General features: G+C 43.7%; 1 protein-coding gene across 3 annotated transcripts in view; it reads left to right on the forward strand.

The window, feature by feature from the left end:
- The window catches only part of sptbn1 (spectrin, beta, non-erythrocytic 1), a 265257-nt gene extending 255927 nt beyond the window's left edge, over positions 1 to 9330 (forward strand). For all 3 annotated transcript variants that reach the window (XM_084321135.1, XM_084321134.1, XM_084321136.1), the window contains 4 exons: positions 4287 to 4483; positions 5783 to 5956; positions 6332 to 6374; positions 7181 to 9330. In XM_084321135.1, coding sequence (XP_084177261.1) covers positions 4287 to 4483; positions 5783 to 5956; positions 6332 to 6374; positions 7181 to 7381 — 615 coding nt within the window. In that variant the 3' untranslated portion in view covers positions 7382 to 9330. The remainder of the gene's footprint in view (positions 1 to 4286; positions 4484 to 5782; positions 5957 to 6331; positions 6375 to 7180) is intronic.
- The last annotated feature ends 7055 nt before the right edge of the window (positions 9331 to 16385 follow it).

Consider the following 16385-nt stretch of genomic DNA (forward strand, 5'->3'; position numbering starts at 1 on the left):
GAGAAACATCCACATAAGACGTTTTTCTTGTAGGTTTTCTCGTGTCACTGTTGGTTAGAGGAATCTCCAATAAATCTTCTTCCTCTTTGATTACAAATGAGGAATATCATATTATACGTTGTACTGTATATGGTATACCGTAGCAACAGTTGGATACTACTGTATCTGTCCTTGAGATGGATCTCTCTATCTCTCTATCTCACCATGCAGGATAGTTGAGGTATGTACCGTTACAAAGTGAGGAGAGGAGCTATGTAAGGGATCATTTCAGGACACTACTCGAAACATTTCGTTATGAGATGGAGAAAGGAGTAAAAATCAAATGAGAAAGCAGAGCGGCAGAAGGGATTAAAACCGCTAAATGAGATGGACCAAAAGCATGTTTAATTCTCTAAACAATATTGGTGGAAAAAACACATTGGCTACACTGTTGTGAATCCTCTGCTGGCGTGAGTGGAAATGTACATTATGAGTGATTGATGGGACACCACAAATTAAACAAACACACACACTAGGGGTGTAACGGTACACAAAAACCATGGTTCGGTACGTACCTCGGTTTTCAAGTCAAGGTTCGGTACGGGTTTTCGGTACAGTGGGGGGAAGTTTGGCTTTCCATGTTCCACTCAGGGGTGATGTAGTGTGCACTAATTGTACTTGTAGGGCTGTCAACGAATATTCTATATTGAAAATAATAATCGACTTTAAAAAGAAAAGATAATAATAATTATATTAGATTGTGAAAGAAACAGCCCCCGGTGGGCGGTCGTTAGTGGTTAACATACCGTTGTATTTGTTCGGTACACAGCCGTTCTGTACGGTACACACTGAAACGGTTCAGTACGGATACGTGTACCTTTACACCCCTAACACACACACATATTATTTTATTCCTTTTCTCAGTCATTTTCCTTTTCTCTCATTTTCCTTTTCCCTCCATCTCTTCCTTTTCTTCTCTCTTTCTTCCTCTCTTCTCCTCCTCCTCTCCTCTCCTCTCTCAGCTTGAGACTCCTGTCCTCCTTTATCCTCAAGTGTTGATGTTTCTACTCATTTATGTAATAATTTACAAACTCTTCATGTGGAACACGAGTACCTGATTTGAGATACCTAAGTAAATATACGGTAGTCTTGAATGAACTTGCATCCAAAAAAATTAAAAATATCCATTTTGGGTTATGGTCTTAACATGATATAGTGTATACTATTTACTATTTATATATAGTGTATTTAGTTTTCATTATGGGTGGCCCCAGTGGGAAGTTGCAGATGCTAAACTATTTCCTCACATCTCCAAAATAATATACTGTAAGACTCGTTAGCTCTTCAAATGGTTTCGTTAACAATTGCCTCAAATTAATTACAATGTATATTATGCTGTAATCACTCACAAAGAGCTATATGCCCCAGATGTCTCCATTCCACAGATCATATTTCCCATCTTCATACTATTCTATAGTAGAGTATTTTATGTGTACCACACATACCAAACATACTCTATGTCCAATACAGTGCTGCATGTGGATATAATGACTGTACTCTCTCCATTCCCTATAACTTACTATGCATACATGCAGTGTTTTGTATGTACCTTTTCATTCCATCTTCAGTATCATTTGACTACCTCTTTATGTGGCAATGATTCCAACACAAAGGTGTGTGTGCGTGTGTTTAAGTGTGTGTGTGTGTGTGTGTGTGTGTGTGTGTGTGTGTGTGTAGCCTGGTGACAACATAGTTAAGACCAGTAGCCTAGCCAAAGACACATTTTTCATCAGTCTATTCCATGTTGTTTCATAGCATATTCTCATGATTCAATCAGTGACCATTGACCAACATTGTCCCATGTTATTACAACATTGTATGTAATATGCTGTCATTCACATCTCCATTGTTCCCTCATGGTTTATCTTCATGATGTCTACCATTATTCTCTCTCTATGATTCTGTCGCATGTTGATTGATCCGTCAGCCATTCCCTCACTAACAGAGACATCCCTCCCCAATAAAACCCGGTCAGAATCGCTGGCTCCACATGGATGTGTGTCTGTCTGCCATGTAAATCTGTTTGTTTTTTTTGTCCTCGCATTCTGTGTTGAAATGTAGTATTGTTTTTTTGCATGATGTCATCATCAGTAGCATGTTGATAGAATGATCTTTCACCATTTTGTTTTCTGTTTTGTTTTGTTTGTCACCTCATGTTCTCCATTGGTTTTCACCCTGGGGTTGTGTTATCTCATTTAGTCATATTGTTACTTTTGTCTTTTCATTTTCATTCATCATAGCCATGAATTTAGCCCAGTGCTAGACTAAACAGTTTTTTGTTTTTCTTTGTAGAGATCTCCTGTCACATTTAACAGACATCTTATTTATGACGAGTCTGAATCCATATCCGTTTAAGTAGCTCTTTGTATTTTCAAATGTTTCTACAGTAGTACTTCTAGGCCTACCCTAACTTAAATAAGAAGACGAAGGATTTAGTTTGAAGTTCCAGATAAGGATAACACTTGATTTGACCAACGTCAAACACTCTAATCAGCTTTAGGTATTGTGATAATTTTTTTTATGGTTTGCAAAGTGCAATCAACACAAAACAGTTCTACATGATGGAACCATCAACAGGTCTTCATTTAGGTTTTAATGAGAGGTTGTAGCGCTAGCTTCAACTGCTGCAGAATACCCACAGTGAAGTGCACAGGATCCTTTCTAAAAGCTCCCAGGATCCGTCCAGCCTCTGACAAGCTCTCAGTAAGAGGGTCCACCATTGGTCCAGCCTTGACGAGCCTAGTGATGGGGTAATAAGTGACCGATTTTGGAGTGGTTGTGGTGTGAGAAAAAAAGAAATACTAGGCCAATCGCATTCCTCCCCTCACTTGTCCAATAATGACATTCACTGCGAATAATGAGTTCAAGCAATTTTTTGCGGATAATTGTTTGAGATTTATTTTTTCTCCCCCTCCCCCCCCCCCCCCCCCCCTTTCGCTAGCTCTCCGTCTTCAGTCTGTCGTCATGTTGCTGTGTGGTTTTTTTTGGACTGGTGTTTGGAGTTGTCCTGCATGTCCTGGAGATGTCCTCTCTCTCTTTCTCTCTGCTGTCTCTGTGCTGCAAAAAAATTATTACTTTTATAATCAATACTGAAATCCAATGCTCGGCTTGGCAGATTAAGACGTGATTAACTGTTTCCAGGCTGCTGTAGCTTGAAGGCGTAGATTTAAAGGATGAGATCGCTGTTTTCACTTGTACAATCGCCACAGCATTTTGGTAGTAGAAACCAGCACTGAATCTCTCCCACATTCTCTGCTCCAGCAACGGCTGGATTACTGTACTACTAAAACACGTGTTCCATACAGTCTATTGTAGCTAAAAAAAAATTTTGATCCACTTTTTCTCCCATTTTTCTATATTTTCTCCCATCCCAATTTCGTATCATCCAATTCAACCCTCCCCTGTCACGAACGCTGTTTCTTGCCTCCCACAAGCCGGCTGCAATGTGGACTAAGTCATACATAGCACAAGTCCCCTCCGGTACTTGAGGTAACAGCAGTCGCATCTTTTCACCTGCGCAGCTCGATCTCTCAGTGACGAGGAGTAACGCGTGGGAGGCTCACGCTGCCCCCGACACTTCCTGATTCTACTGCGCAGGCGCACCAACCGACCTGTAGGAGTCGCTGTCCACAACGCCCGATCCCCACCCATCAGTTTCCCACCCCCTAATACGGCCAATGTGTATTAGTATGAACGACCAGCTAAACTGAAAGCAATGTGGAGCGCTGGGCTCGAACAGGCAAGCCCAGCGTCTCCGTCATTCGTGGCAAGCGCCTTGCCCACTACGCCACGTAGCCGCCCATGTAGCTATAATTTAAAACATCATATTGTAGGCCAGATTATTTCTAGCTAAATTTAATGAAATCGATGGTGCCGCTGGAACCCTCAAGCTTGGTGGTTATGAGTTAAGAGAACAACATATCATAGAATATCATAATCACAACCAGATGCTGTAATGCAGAAAACATTCACAATCTTGTCTATACAGCCTATGGCCCTGCTCTGCATGCTGCACCACAGATAACTGATTTCTTGCTCTTTGTGTGTGTGTGTGTGTGGGGGGGGGGGGGGGGTGTATGCGTCCATATGTACATACAGTATATGCGTGTGTGTGTGCGGATGGATATGTGCATATGTATGTGTGTGAGAGATTCCGAACAAGCATGTTGTGTGTTTTTAAAGCATGTGTGCATGTATAACCCCTCTGCCCTTGACCCCGTCTTAACTGCTCTCCCTCTGGTTACCAGGACAACGGGGAAGGCAGTGAGGTGAACGGTGTGTCCGAGCCCAGTACTGGGGGGTCTCCCGGGTCTCGCAAGGCCAAGGCCAGTCAGGCGGCCACACTGCCTGCCAAGACCCAGCAGGACACGCCCACCTCACAGATGGAAGGGTTCCTACACCGCAAGCATGAATGGGAGGGACACAATAAGAAGGCTTCAAGCAGGTCAGGAGATTGATTGGTTGATTTGTTGATTGACGGTTACTGTACATTGTATGGATCCATACAGTAGAGGTTAGTCATGGATGATGTGACTTATATTCACACTGATTGACATGCTTCACAAAATTGAATTTACTATAGTTTTAAAATCTTAAAGATGGCATCCGACTCTGTTGTCTATACTGTGAACATTTCTATTTATGTTCAATACTGGAATTGAACGCTCGGCGTACCAAATTATAGGACATAATTAAGGAGCCATGGCTGGTGTAGCTCACGGCCTTTTTCTGAGGCTACAATGTATGGGCTGTAAAAATCACCATAAGATCTCGTCATGGAGGTGAGAACTGAAGATTGATAGGCAGACTGACTGGAAGGCACACACCTGGCAGAACCGTGTGTTTCTCTACTGCAAACATGCATGGCAGGGACACCATCTGAAACGCATCAGGTAGGTAAGGAGGGTGACTTCACGTCGTCGAAGCAAAACTCTGCTTCTGTGTCCAAATTGCGTTGGCATCTTTTAGAGTTGAAATCATAGAATTGGCTCAAAACGTCAAATAGACACATTTATTGTCATCTCCACGGCTCTCGTTCTCTGCTGCAGTGAGCATTAGAGCTGTCTCCAGATGTTCGCTCTTTAATAGCCTTGCACACCTGGTTAGATTGTTATTACACTCCGCTGTCCTTCCATGGAAACACTCCAGGGACATTCTGGATGAAAGCCTTTGACTAGGCAAAGTTAACCGAAGCTAACAGCTCGTCTGATGTCACACGGTTTCATCCATACTCCCTGGAGACTCCTGCAGCCAAAATGTCACATCATTGTTTACAAACAGTAATATGGGTCTATAGACCACCCATATTATATTCAGATCAAATTGTATTGCCTATATTTATGTCTTTCTACTATTTATTACCCTGCCCATATCTGTACATCCCCTCCCCCATGCTGCTATGACGTCCACATTACCCCAAAGGGATCAATAAAGGAATATATTATCTTATACATACTCTCTCACTCATACACACACACACATACCTACATACCGGACTTTAGCTGGCAGGGAGAGGCAGTTAGGAAGATTGACAGGCCAGGTGTACTGACACAGACATCCTGATATCACTCACCCAACGCGGAGTGCTGAACATTCTAATGATGATGTCGCAGTGTGCTAGAATTCCAAGACATGGTAGAATGAGGAAACATCCAGGGAGTTGGGGGAACTCACTCCTCAAAGGGTTTAAAATTCCTGAAATGTGTAAAACACATGAATCTATTGTCTCCGTTTCCCTGTGTAGGTCGTGGCACAATGTGTACTGTGTGATCAATCAACATGAGATGGGCTTCTATAAGGACCAGAAGAGCGCCAGTCAGGGCATCCCCTACCACAGTGAGATCCCCATCAGCCTCAAGGAGGCCCTCTGTGAGGTGGCGCTGGGCTACAAGAAGAAGAAACACGTCTTTAAACTCAAGTGAGTGACCTCTTTTTTTTTTTTAAATAATTTTCTACATATCTTCAGCTTTGATTCATGTCAGTTCTGGTTGTGAATCGTATTTGGATTTAGGATTACAAATTACTGTATACTGGTAATGTCTGCTATGTTATTTTAAACTAAAATGAGTCCCGAGAATTATTTATGCTATGGATGGTTTCATCCTAACATAAACATTCTAAACTGACCCAAGTTCATTCCCTGTTGCAATGTTTGCTAATGCAATAACCGACAGGAAATACACTTGGGTCCAAACTGTTCCATAGCAACATAACTCCAGTGAAACAGTCTATAGAATAGACCGGAGACTTAATGCATTATTAACTAAACATCCCTTGTTTTCTGTCTTCACAGAGCTACCGATGGGAATGAGTATCTCTTCCAAGCCAAAGATGAAGTAAGTATTCTAGGGGTTCAGAGAAGAGAGTCGATCCAGGCACTCAAAAAGATGTAAAATCCAGAGGGAAGATGGTTAAAAGGCCTTTATTAAAGGTGGCTAAGTCATTTAAAATCTAATCAACATGTTTCGACCATAGCGGTCTTCATCAGGATTAGAGTATTCTAGGGGACTGGGTGTATGGCAACACCCTTCTACCGTCACCATCCCCCCAATTACACATAGTAGGCCTATAGGGAAAACACCTCCTACAGTTTCCTTTGTTAAACTTATCAACAGCTCTAGAGGTAGTACAGGGTGATAAACATAATATCGCTGCTGTCGGGACAAAACCTCATAACTCCATTTTTTTTATATATTTTTTTTTATATAAATCAACTCCATAGATCATCCTCCATATGTGTGTGTGGGTTTTACAAAGTTTAAACAATGGGAAAGCATTAAACCAATCATCTGTCTAAACCTCCTAACTCTATTCACCCTGAAATCTGTGTTCGTTTTTTTCATCTGCTGAAAAGTTGGGTTTTTGGAGTTATGAGGTTTTGTCCCGACAGCAGCGATATGTAACATATTATGGATTACAGCCGTCGTGTGTGTGTGTGTGTGTGTGTGTGTGTGTGTGTGTGTGTGTGTGTGTGTGTAATCCTCTCAGGAACTGTTCCCTTCAGGAGGTGATAAAAATGGATTCCTGCCACCTACTGTTTTCTTTGTCTGTGTACGTGCGCACATTTGCATGTGTTGTGTGTACGTGCGTGCATTTGTATACATGTGTGTTTAATCCTCTTGTCCTCTGCACGCACCTCCAGGAGGAGATGAGCGCGTGGATCTCGGCCATCTCCGACGCCGTATCGGTCGACAAGTTGGAGGTCACTCCCAGCAGCCATAGCACCCCCGCCGCTGCACGCGCTCAGACGCTTCCAGCCACCGTCGCCATGGCAGTCGAGTCCAGCCCGGGCAAACGAGAGAAAGACAAGGAAAAGCGCTTCAGTCTGTTCAAGAAGAAGTAGATGTCTCTCTCCCACTTCTCTCTCTCTCTTCTTCTCTCCCTCCTTTCACTCTGCCTTTCCTCTTGCCTTTTCTCTTCTTTTCTTCCTCTTTTTTTGTTGTCTGGTGGAGTTGCATCTAGTGACTGATCTTGGGTCAGATGTGGGTGTGGTCCATTGTTTGTTGATTTTGGATCTCTTCTAGGTGCAGCTCTACTCAATCGATTTTCTCCCACTGCCTAGTAGCGCTCCTGCTTTTCCTCCTCTCCCTCCTCCTCCCTCTCCCTCCTCCTCTTCTACAACTGAGACTCTAGCATGCAAGCTCCGAGCCAAAACTCTCCACTCTGTGCCTATCAACCCTCTGGTCTGGCTCAGAGCTACAGTACGACACACGGCATCAATGTCTTTTTTTTAAGATAAGGAGTGGAAAAACAAAAAGATCAAGAAATAAAAAAAACAAAAAATTAAAGGGGGTATGCAAACGCTTCTGGCAGCTGCCATCATTGACAACAACAACAACAAAAAACATTCAGTTTGCCGCTGAACAACAACAACAACATAGAGTTTCCAGATTATTCCAATTTATTACTATTATTATTCTTTTTGTGTTTTCGTTCTCGTAACGAGTTTTCCAGCTTTCTCATCTCCGCTTTTGTCTACTACTGCTTTCGTTGTTTTGTTTACTTTTCCCAGTCGTCTGTTGGTTTTCTTTGGTAAGTTTGTTAGGTAGTTTCTTGGGTCCGTCCTCAGTTTTGTGAGGCCTTGTTTTAGCAAGATGACCTGTATCCCTCTGTGGTGGGGAAACCAAGTCCACAAGTAACCCTTTAAATTACATCTCCATCAGATCAGTAATTACTGTGTAATTTGACAGTAACAAAATATAATCTATGGGGGGGGGGACTCCAAATGTAAACCGTGTATAACTAAATCCAAAAATCGGACCAGTAAATATTCAATTAAAGCCTGTTATAGGCCTGTTGGTAGCAACAGATTCAGTTCTGTCACTCTTATTTTGCTACTGTCAGATTGTGATGTAATGATGGTAAACGGGAGCTGTAATTGGAAGCCTTACCCCTGTGGTGCTTTGAACTGTATGTATAACTTGTGTATAACAAACTGTTAAAAAAAAGAAACCTGTGTTTAATTTCACTTCTACTACTACTACTAATAATAATAAGACCTACCAACTATAATAAACTTCATTATAAGTATGATTTTCTTTCCTAAGACCGACATATTATGTACACTTAAAATCTGAATGAAGGAATCATCGAGTCGGATATAGCAATCATTGTTGGCTCAATGAAAATAACTAAGACCAGTAAGAATGTTTAATAACCCATGGAGAACTTAGAACATCCAATAAGTTTTTCTTTCTGTACTTTTTGTTTTTGTTTTGTTTTCAAAACATTTATTCTGCCCTTAGTTACTTTGTTTTCCTACAAATTCTGAGTTTCATAAATAATGTATGTTTTAAGATTTATTTAGTACAAAAACTATAAAGAATTAGATGTATTATAAACACTTTAAGCATTGTTGTTAAGTGGACAAGTGCATTCTAAAGCATTTACTGGGAATAAGTAATGTTGCAGAATACTGGTGGCTTGCTTGTTGGCTTTAGCACTGCGTTCTTACGATTCAGACCCAGCGCAGATTAGCTATATATCAAATCCCTTCAATTACTTTTCTACCATTGACTGTCTTTTCATAGTAACATTTAACCAACCAGATGGGCCCAAAACTGCAAACACCCCCCATCTCGCATAACGGGCAGACTAAACCAATCGCCCTGAAAGGAACTGAAAGGATTTCTGATAAGCGATTTGGCCTGGGTCTGGTATGGTTACTATAATTTTTTGCTGCATTCTCTGGCTATTTGATAAATGATGACTAGTGTGCATTCCTGTCACTGTTAACTATAGTAACGAGATATTTCTTCATATTGCACAATCAACAAATGCCACAATGGGGTTTTTGGGGGCGGGAGGGGGGGGGGGGGCGGCGTGCGATGGGGTCGCTCATTTTGCCATAGTGGGTGGGGATGGTTGGGTTGGGGACATAGGTAAGTTAGTTGGTGTGATATGGACCAAGGGTCACTGGTAGTTGGAACTGCACCCGTAGACTTTTACCCTCTGTTACATATGTGCAAAAAGCCATTAAAATGCTTTTAAAATGAGCCCAGTGTCTGGTGTTTTTCTGTGGTGTTTACTTGTATTACCAGGTTTACAGATTGCAATGATTCTCTCCACCACCCAGTATTTATTATTCATTAGTGTGCTGATCTCAGACCAGTGAACAGATTAATTCTGTTTTTACCATACAGTATTTCTGGTCTCCAGGAAGTCCTGCATCCATATAAAAATAAATCTTTATTTACCCAGATCCTTTGCGGATGGTCTTTTTCAGCAACACCCTGCTTCACACTCGCACAGTTCCACACCTGCAAGCTGCCCAGTACAACTATAGTCCTCTACTGTTGGCCACTGGAGCAGCTGGGGGGGGAAGGAGTTCACTAAATATCCATAGAATAAAATGGTACTGCTTGTGGGTTGGATTTCGGTGGATATAGGAGAGGGGTTGCTACTGCTGGCCACACTGCAGCCTCTACCAAGAGAGTCTGAGACATTCACAGTATAATTATGTCACTACTAAACTCAGATCAGACTGAAACAAAAAAGTTAACAAAGCGCAACACCAAGTATTTTTCCTAGAGGTCGCTGTTTGGCAGTGTTAGAGAGTGAAAACAACACCAGTGTTACCGGCTCCAGTAGGGTTACGTAGGACAAGGAGAATCTGAGTGTTCCACACAACACATGGACTGTATCTGGATCTCTGACAGGATGTGATTATTGTGTGTGTACTCCTTTGTGTCAAGTGGTTTATGTTTAAATATAAATGTTCAGCCTTTATCTCTGTTGTTATCCTATCATTATCTTTACCTCTTATCTATGTATTTTGGTATCCTATCATTATCTTTACCTCTTATCTATGTCTTGTTATCCTATCATTATCTTCACCTCTTATCTGTTTCTGTTCTATCATTATCTTTACCTCTCATCGGTCTCTGTTATCCCATCTATACCTCTTATCTGTCTCTGTTATCCTATCATTATCTTCACCTCTTATCTGTTTCTGTTCTATCATTATCTTTACCCCTTATCAATCTGTTGTTATCCTATCATTATATTTACACCTTATCTATCTCTGTTATCCTATCATTATATTTACCTCTCATATCTATTTATTTTGTTATTTTGTTTACTTATTGCTGTGCTGCAAGCATTGTACTTTCCTCTCTGGAATAATAAAGTTCTTATCTGTATCCCTAGTGTGCAGTGCAGTCATGCCTCCTGCTCTCTTACTCCAGTCATTTTGGTGGGCAGGGCTTTAAAAAGTCTTAAATGTATTAATTAGAATTTTAGGCCTTTAACATTTCCTAAATGTGTTTGGGGGAAATATCCAGGCTGCAAAGTAAGCAGTACAGTAATAGCCTATCAGTCGCCCCCCCCCCCCCCCCCCCAACACTTTGTATGGAATTACTTCGTTCATATGTATATGAATTATATGTATATATTCTCTCCCCACCGTATGTATATTTTTTCTCCCGCCCACCCACCCCCTCCTAATGTCCAGTCTCCTCCCCATCATATATTCTCTGTTAGGATCTATGGGTAACAGTACTGTATATTTGCATATCGTGTACGTGTCACAAATGTAACGGTACTATATACCTGTATGTCATGTATATCCCTATGCCATAAAGGTCATGTATGTTGTGTATGTCATAAATGTCTCTATGAATTGAAAATGGGGGACCCTGATGTAAACAAGACAAACGTCTTTCTCTGGTCTGCATCCCCTTAACAATTGTGTGTATTGAGCCGTACTGTATTGTACCCATTCTGCAATCTATTAAATAAAGTTTTAATGTGCAGTTAGACTGTTACTAACAATCCTACACAGAATCTCTGACTTCAACACTCCCACTTAGGTTTGTATTAGCACACTGGCTGACTTCTTGGAAAAACATTTTACAAAGGAAATAATATAATCACAAAAACATCAACAGAACATGGCATTCAATATCTACACACCAAACATGGCCTCTGCAAATCTCTTCAATTTCAATCTGGAGGCAGGTTTCGTCATAGCGTCTGCTACCATGTCGTCCGTGGGACAATACATCAGTGTCATCCTTTCTTCTCTGATGACGGATCTAATGAAATTATATTTTATATCGACATGTTTACATCTCTGCCGACACAGGGTTTCTAGCAATCGCAATGGTTCCCTGGTTGTCCTCATAAACAACAGTCTTCTTATATACATGGGTATCCATCCCTTCGAGCAGTTGTTCCAGGTAAATACACTCCTGTATGGTCATAGCTAGAGCCATATATTCGGCTTCACAAGTTGATAAAGCCACGGTGGGCTGTTTCTTTGTTTTCCACGAAACCAATGAGCTGTCTGCGCTCAAACTCACAATATCCGGTGGTACTCCTTCTATCTGTGGTGTCAGCTGCCCAGTCTGCATCACTGTAGGATTTAAGCCCTAGGCCCTCGCTGCTCTTTCTGAAACACAGTTGTCGGTCTGCTGTACCTTTTTAAGATAACGAAAAACATGTTTTACCGTAATCCAGTGCTCCTCTGTGGGATCAGCAAAATGCTGGGACAACTTACTCACTACAAAACATAGGTCAGGGCGAGTACATGTCGTCAAATAGATGAGGCTACCCACTGCTTCCCTGTACATTTTTACATCTGTCAGTTTCTGAGCATCCTCCTGGTAGTCCAGCTTTTGATCACATGGTGTATCCCTTGTTCTACATTCCTGCATGTCAAAACGTTTCAGAATCTTTTCCACATATCTCTTCTGGGATACTGTTACACAATTGGCAGACTGCTCAAAATCCATACCTAGAAAGTGTTTTAACCTCCCAAGGTCTTTCATCTTAAATCTATTGGAGAGCATCTCTTTCACCTGAGCTAGGCTCCTGGTGTTGTCCGCTGCTATGATCAAGTCGTCTACCCAGATGACAATGATCACTTTCCCCGACTCCTTTGATGCCCTCGAGTAAACACAGGGGTCTACTGGGTTCTGTAGGAAGTGATCTTTGATGCATGTATGAAGCATCTCGTTCCAATTTCGCCCAGACTGTTTTAGGCCGTAAATGGATTTTTCCAGCTTACACACTAACTTCTTTCCTTCCTTTTCGTAACCCTCGGGTTGTTCCATATAGATCTCCCTATCTATGGGTGTGTGCAGATAGGCTGTCTTCACATCCATCTGATGTAGAATCAGATTGTCCTCAGCTTCTTTCTGAACCACTACCCTTACACTGGTCAGATTGGCTGTGGGGGAGAATGTTTCACCATAGTCTATCCCCTCCCTCTGACTGAAACCCTTAGCTACAAACCTAGCTTTGTATTTATCGTGGCCTTCAATTCCCTCCTTGATCGAATACACCTATTTTCCTCCCACTGTCTGTCTGCCCTCTGGTAATTTGGTTAGAGTGAAGGTGTGGTTGTCCTCTAGGGACCTCATCTCCTCGTCCATCGCTCTCTCCCATTTACTTGCTTCAGGGGACGCTATGGCCTCTTTAAAGGTCTGAGGGACCCCACTGACTACCCTGTAGCAGTAATCAACGGTGATGGGTGTACTGTTCTCCTCGTCACTCCATTTCCGAGCATAGTCTGTCAGATACTTTGGGGGTCTGTGTTCCCTCGAGGGGTACCTCCCACTGCTTGGGGCACTCGGTGTCACCCTCGGGTGCTCCTCGTCACCGCCCTCTGGGGATGGCTGACTGTCTGTCTGCACGACCGTGCTAAGTACACTGGGCTGATGTGTCTCGGTTTCTACACATCTTACTCTGGAGTCCAGCTCTGGCTCCTCTGTCTGTGTCTCGCCCTCACATGTTGTCTTTGTGACAAACTTGACTAGCCTGTGTTTCTGCACTATCCCTTTACCGGGATAATAAACCAGGAAAGCGGGGCTTCCCTTGTCGTGCCCTACAAAGAGCCCTTTTACACACCTGGACTCTAGCTTTCCTCTGTCCTGCAGGTACGCATAACACTCTGATCCAAAACTGTGCATTCTGGCTAGATTACACTTCTTTCCTGTCAGTGCTGTATATGGGGTGGTGCCTGTGTGCTTATTGAAGCACCTGTTTCTGGTGTAAGTGGCTTCTTGTACCGCATAGTGCCATAGGCTCTTAGGTAAGTTACTGCCTACTAGCTTACATCTAGCCATCTCGAAAAGAGTGCGCCATTCTCTCTCTGCCACTCCGTTCTGGTGTGGGGAATATGGACATGACGTCTCGTGTCTTATCCTGTTCTTCCTCAACAGTGATTGAAACTCTGTTTGTGAATTCAGTCCCGTTGTCGGACCTCAAACATCTTACTGTACCATAAGGGGCTATGTCCGCCAGGAATTTTTCCGTGGCCTGGAGTGTGTCACTTTTTGCTTTAAGAAAGTAAACAAACACTGCCCCTGTGTACACGTCTGTAAAAGACTGTACATATCTAAAGCCTCCTATGGACTCGTTCCTTACTGGACCGGCAAGGTCTGTGTTAACCAACGCAAGTGGTACTTTTACTTTTTCTGTGGGATTCCTGTTTCTCGATTGAGCAAACTTCCCCTTTATGCACACGACACATTCTTTATCAGGTCTACGCTTTTCGCCTTCAATGTGCATGCCCTCTGTCACTGTTTGCAGTTTCAGTAAATCCTTGTAATTACAATGACCCATAATCTCATGCCATGTCTGAATATCGTGGCTGACGGTTACTTTACACATATCATTGTCATTACACTCTGTTTTCAGGTAATACATTCTCTGATACACTTCTATGTCAAATTGCATACCATTGGGCTCTACAAGAACCTTTTTCTACCTTCCATGAAGGACACTCTGGCCCCGTTTGCAGCAGCAGCTATCACAGAGAACAGTCCTTGTGGGAACGATGGCACATAGAGAGCGTTCTTTAACGTCACTGTACGCTGGCGCCCCCCACTGTCCGTGAGGTATACATGTGCGTCCCCTCTCCCTCTCGCCAACCCGTTTGTGCGCTTTCCGTCTGCCAGCTCCATGCTGTGTCTCTCCGGGCGGAAAGTTCTGTCAAAGTTCTTGAACAGACTCCTGTTGTTGATGACGTGGGACAACGCATCTGTGTCCACGATCAGTCCCCTCCTCTGGGCCCGTTGCAGCTGCGTTGGCCTGATGATGTACGCCGTCTGCGCCCTGGGGATGAAGTCCTCTCGTTCCGCTCTTCTCCAGTCGTCACCTCGATCCGTCTCACGCTGACCATCGCCGCCATCTTGTCCATGCGCGTGTCGCGCGCCCTGGTCGCGTTTCTTCATGCACGCTCTGCTTGCGTGTCGCACGGATCTGCAGGGTCCACACCAGACAGTCCTCGTGCAGTTACTTCTCCGATGGCCTTTCTCTCCGCATCGCCAACACGCCCGCTCCGTCGTGGTCCTGGTCCTCTCCCTTGGCGTCGCTCGGGCCTTTAGCGCCCTCTCTCCCGCCTCCGCGGCGGCTGGTTGGGTATCTTCTGAGGCCTCGAAGTTCCTTAACTTAGCCTTGAACTGTCCCAACGTCATGTCCGTTTAACCGCGTGTTACCAGGAGTGTGAACGGTTTGTACAACTCCGGTAGTCCTCATTATCATCGCCATCATTAGCCCATCGCTTGGTGCTTCTCCGGCACCCCTCAATGGTGTCGTGATTCGCTCCACACTGTTGACGTATTCGGTCACAGTCTCGGTTGGTCCCTTCCTCAGGGTCGTCAGTGCTATGTAGAGGGCCATGACTCGGGGTCTTCCTCGCCCGATGAAATGCTCTCTCAGTACCGCCAGGCTTTCTTGGCCTCTGTCTTTAGTGTTGCGGAATATCAGCCCCAGGCTGGTGTCGTCGAGCATCGGCGCTAACTCACAGTACGAGCTTGCGTTCCGCTGGTCGTCCAGGGCTTGCTCTTCCGCTGTCAGTTCTCCCGTGGGGGCCGTCAGGATCGTCTCCTTCAGCCCTGTACCGTGCATGTAGCATAGCATGCGCTCCCTCTGGCCGCCGCGCGTTCCAAGGTGGGGTTCTTCCCCTCGCCTCCGCCGTGCCCAGCAGGCGCCACGCGCTCCGAGGCGGGGTTCTCCCCCTCTCCTCCGCCGTGCTCAGCATGCTCCGTCTCCCCCGGCGCCGCCTCCTCGGGGCTCTTGGTCGCTGCCTTCCAGCGACTCCCGGCTGCTGCCTTCTTGACTCTCCTGTGAGTCTTCTTGGCTTTCATGTTCACCGTTGATGGTAGGCGTAGCTTTAGCTCTTGTTGGCCTAGCGTCTAGCCGCGCGGTGCTCCCGGTGCTAACCTAGCCTGTACTTCAGCTAATCTTGCTACCCTTATTATTTCTCCCCGGCGTTATCTGGGCCCATAACCTGTTAACAGAATTCGACTATAGGGCGACAATAATGTGGTCAATAGGCATGGTTTCTATCTTGAGCCTTAACTGGCGTTGTTCCTTTTTATTCACATGGAAAGCAGCAGTAACATACAGGTCTCCTCTCTCTGAGAGGCATGGGGGGAGAGAAGGAAGTGGGTGGATACATTTTCTTTTATGCTCGTCACAAGGTGGTGTACCTGAGTGGCTCCGCCTAGAGGGCCCTCTAGTGGAAACGGATATATATGCAACTAAACAGTTACTAGTGTAAACAGCCATATGTGCAGTTAGACAGTTACTAACAATCCTACACAGAATCTCTGACTTCAACATCCCCCCACTCATTTTTTTTTTTTTTAATATATTTTTATTTCATTTTTTGGAAGAAAAGGCAGGATATATAATGCACATACAATGCACATACAATGCACATAAAAACATACATTTAAATTATTTGCCAATTACATGCATTGACTTGCCCCTTGCCTCATTTAAAATAAAAAACTCCTACCCCCTAACCCCTGCACCAACCACCGTTGACAAAAAATAAATAAAATAATAATAATAATAATAATAATAATAATAATAATAATAATAATAATAATAAT

This window comes from Notolepis coatsorum (assembly GCF_963971535.1).
Source record: "Notolepis coatsorum genome assembly, chromosome: 9".
Lineage (NCBI taxonomy): Eukaryota > Metazoa > Chordata > Actinopteri > Aulopiformes > Paralepididae > Notolepis > Notolepis coatsorum.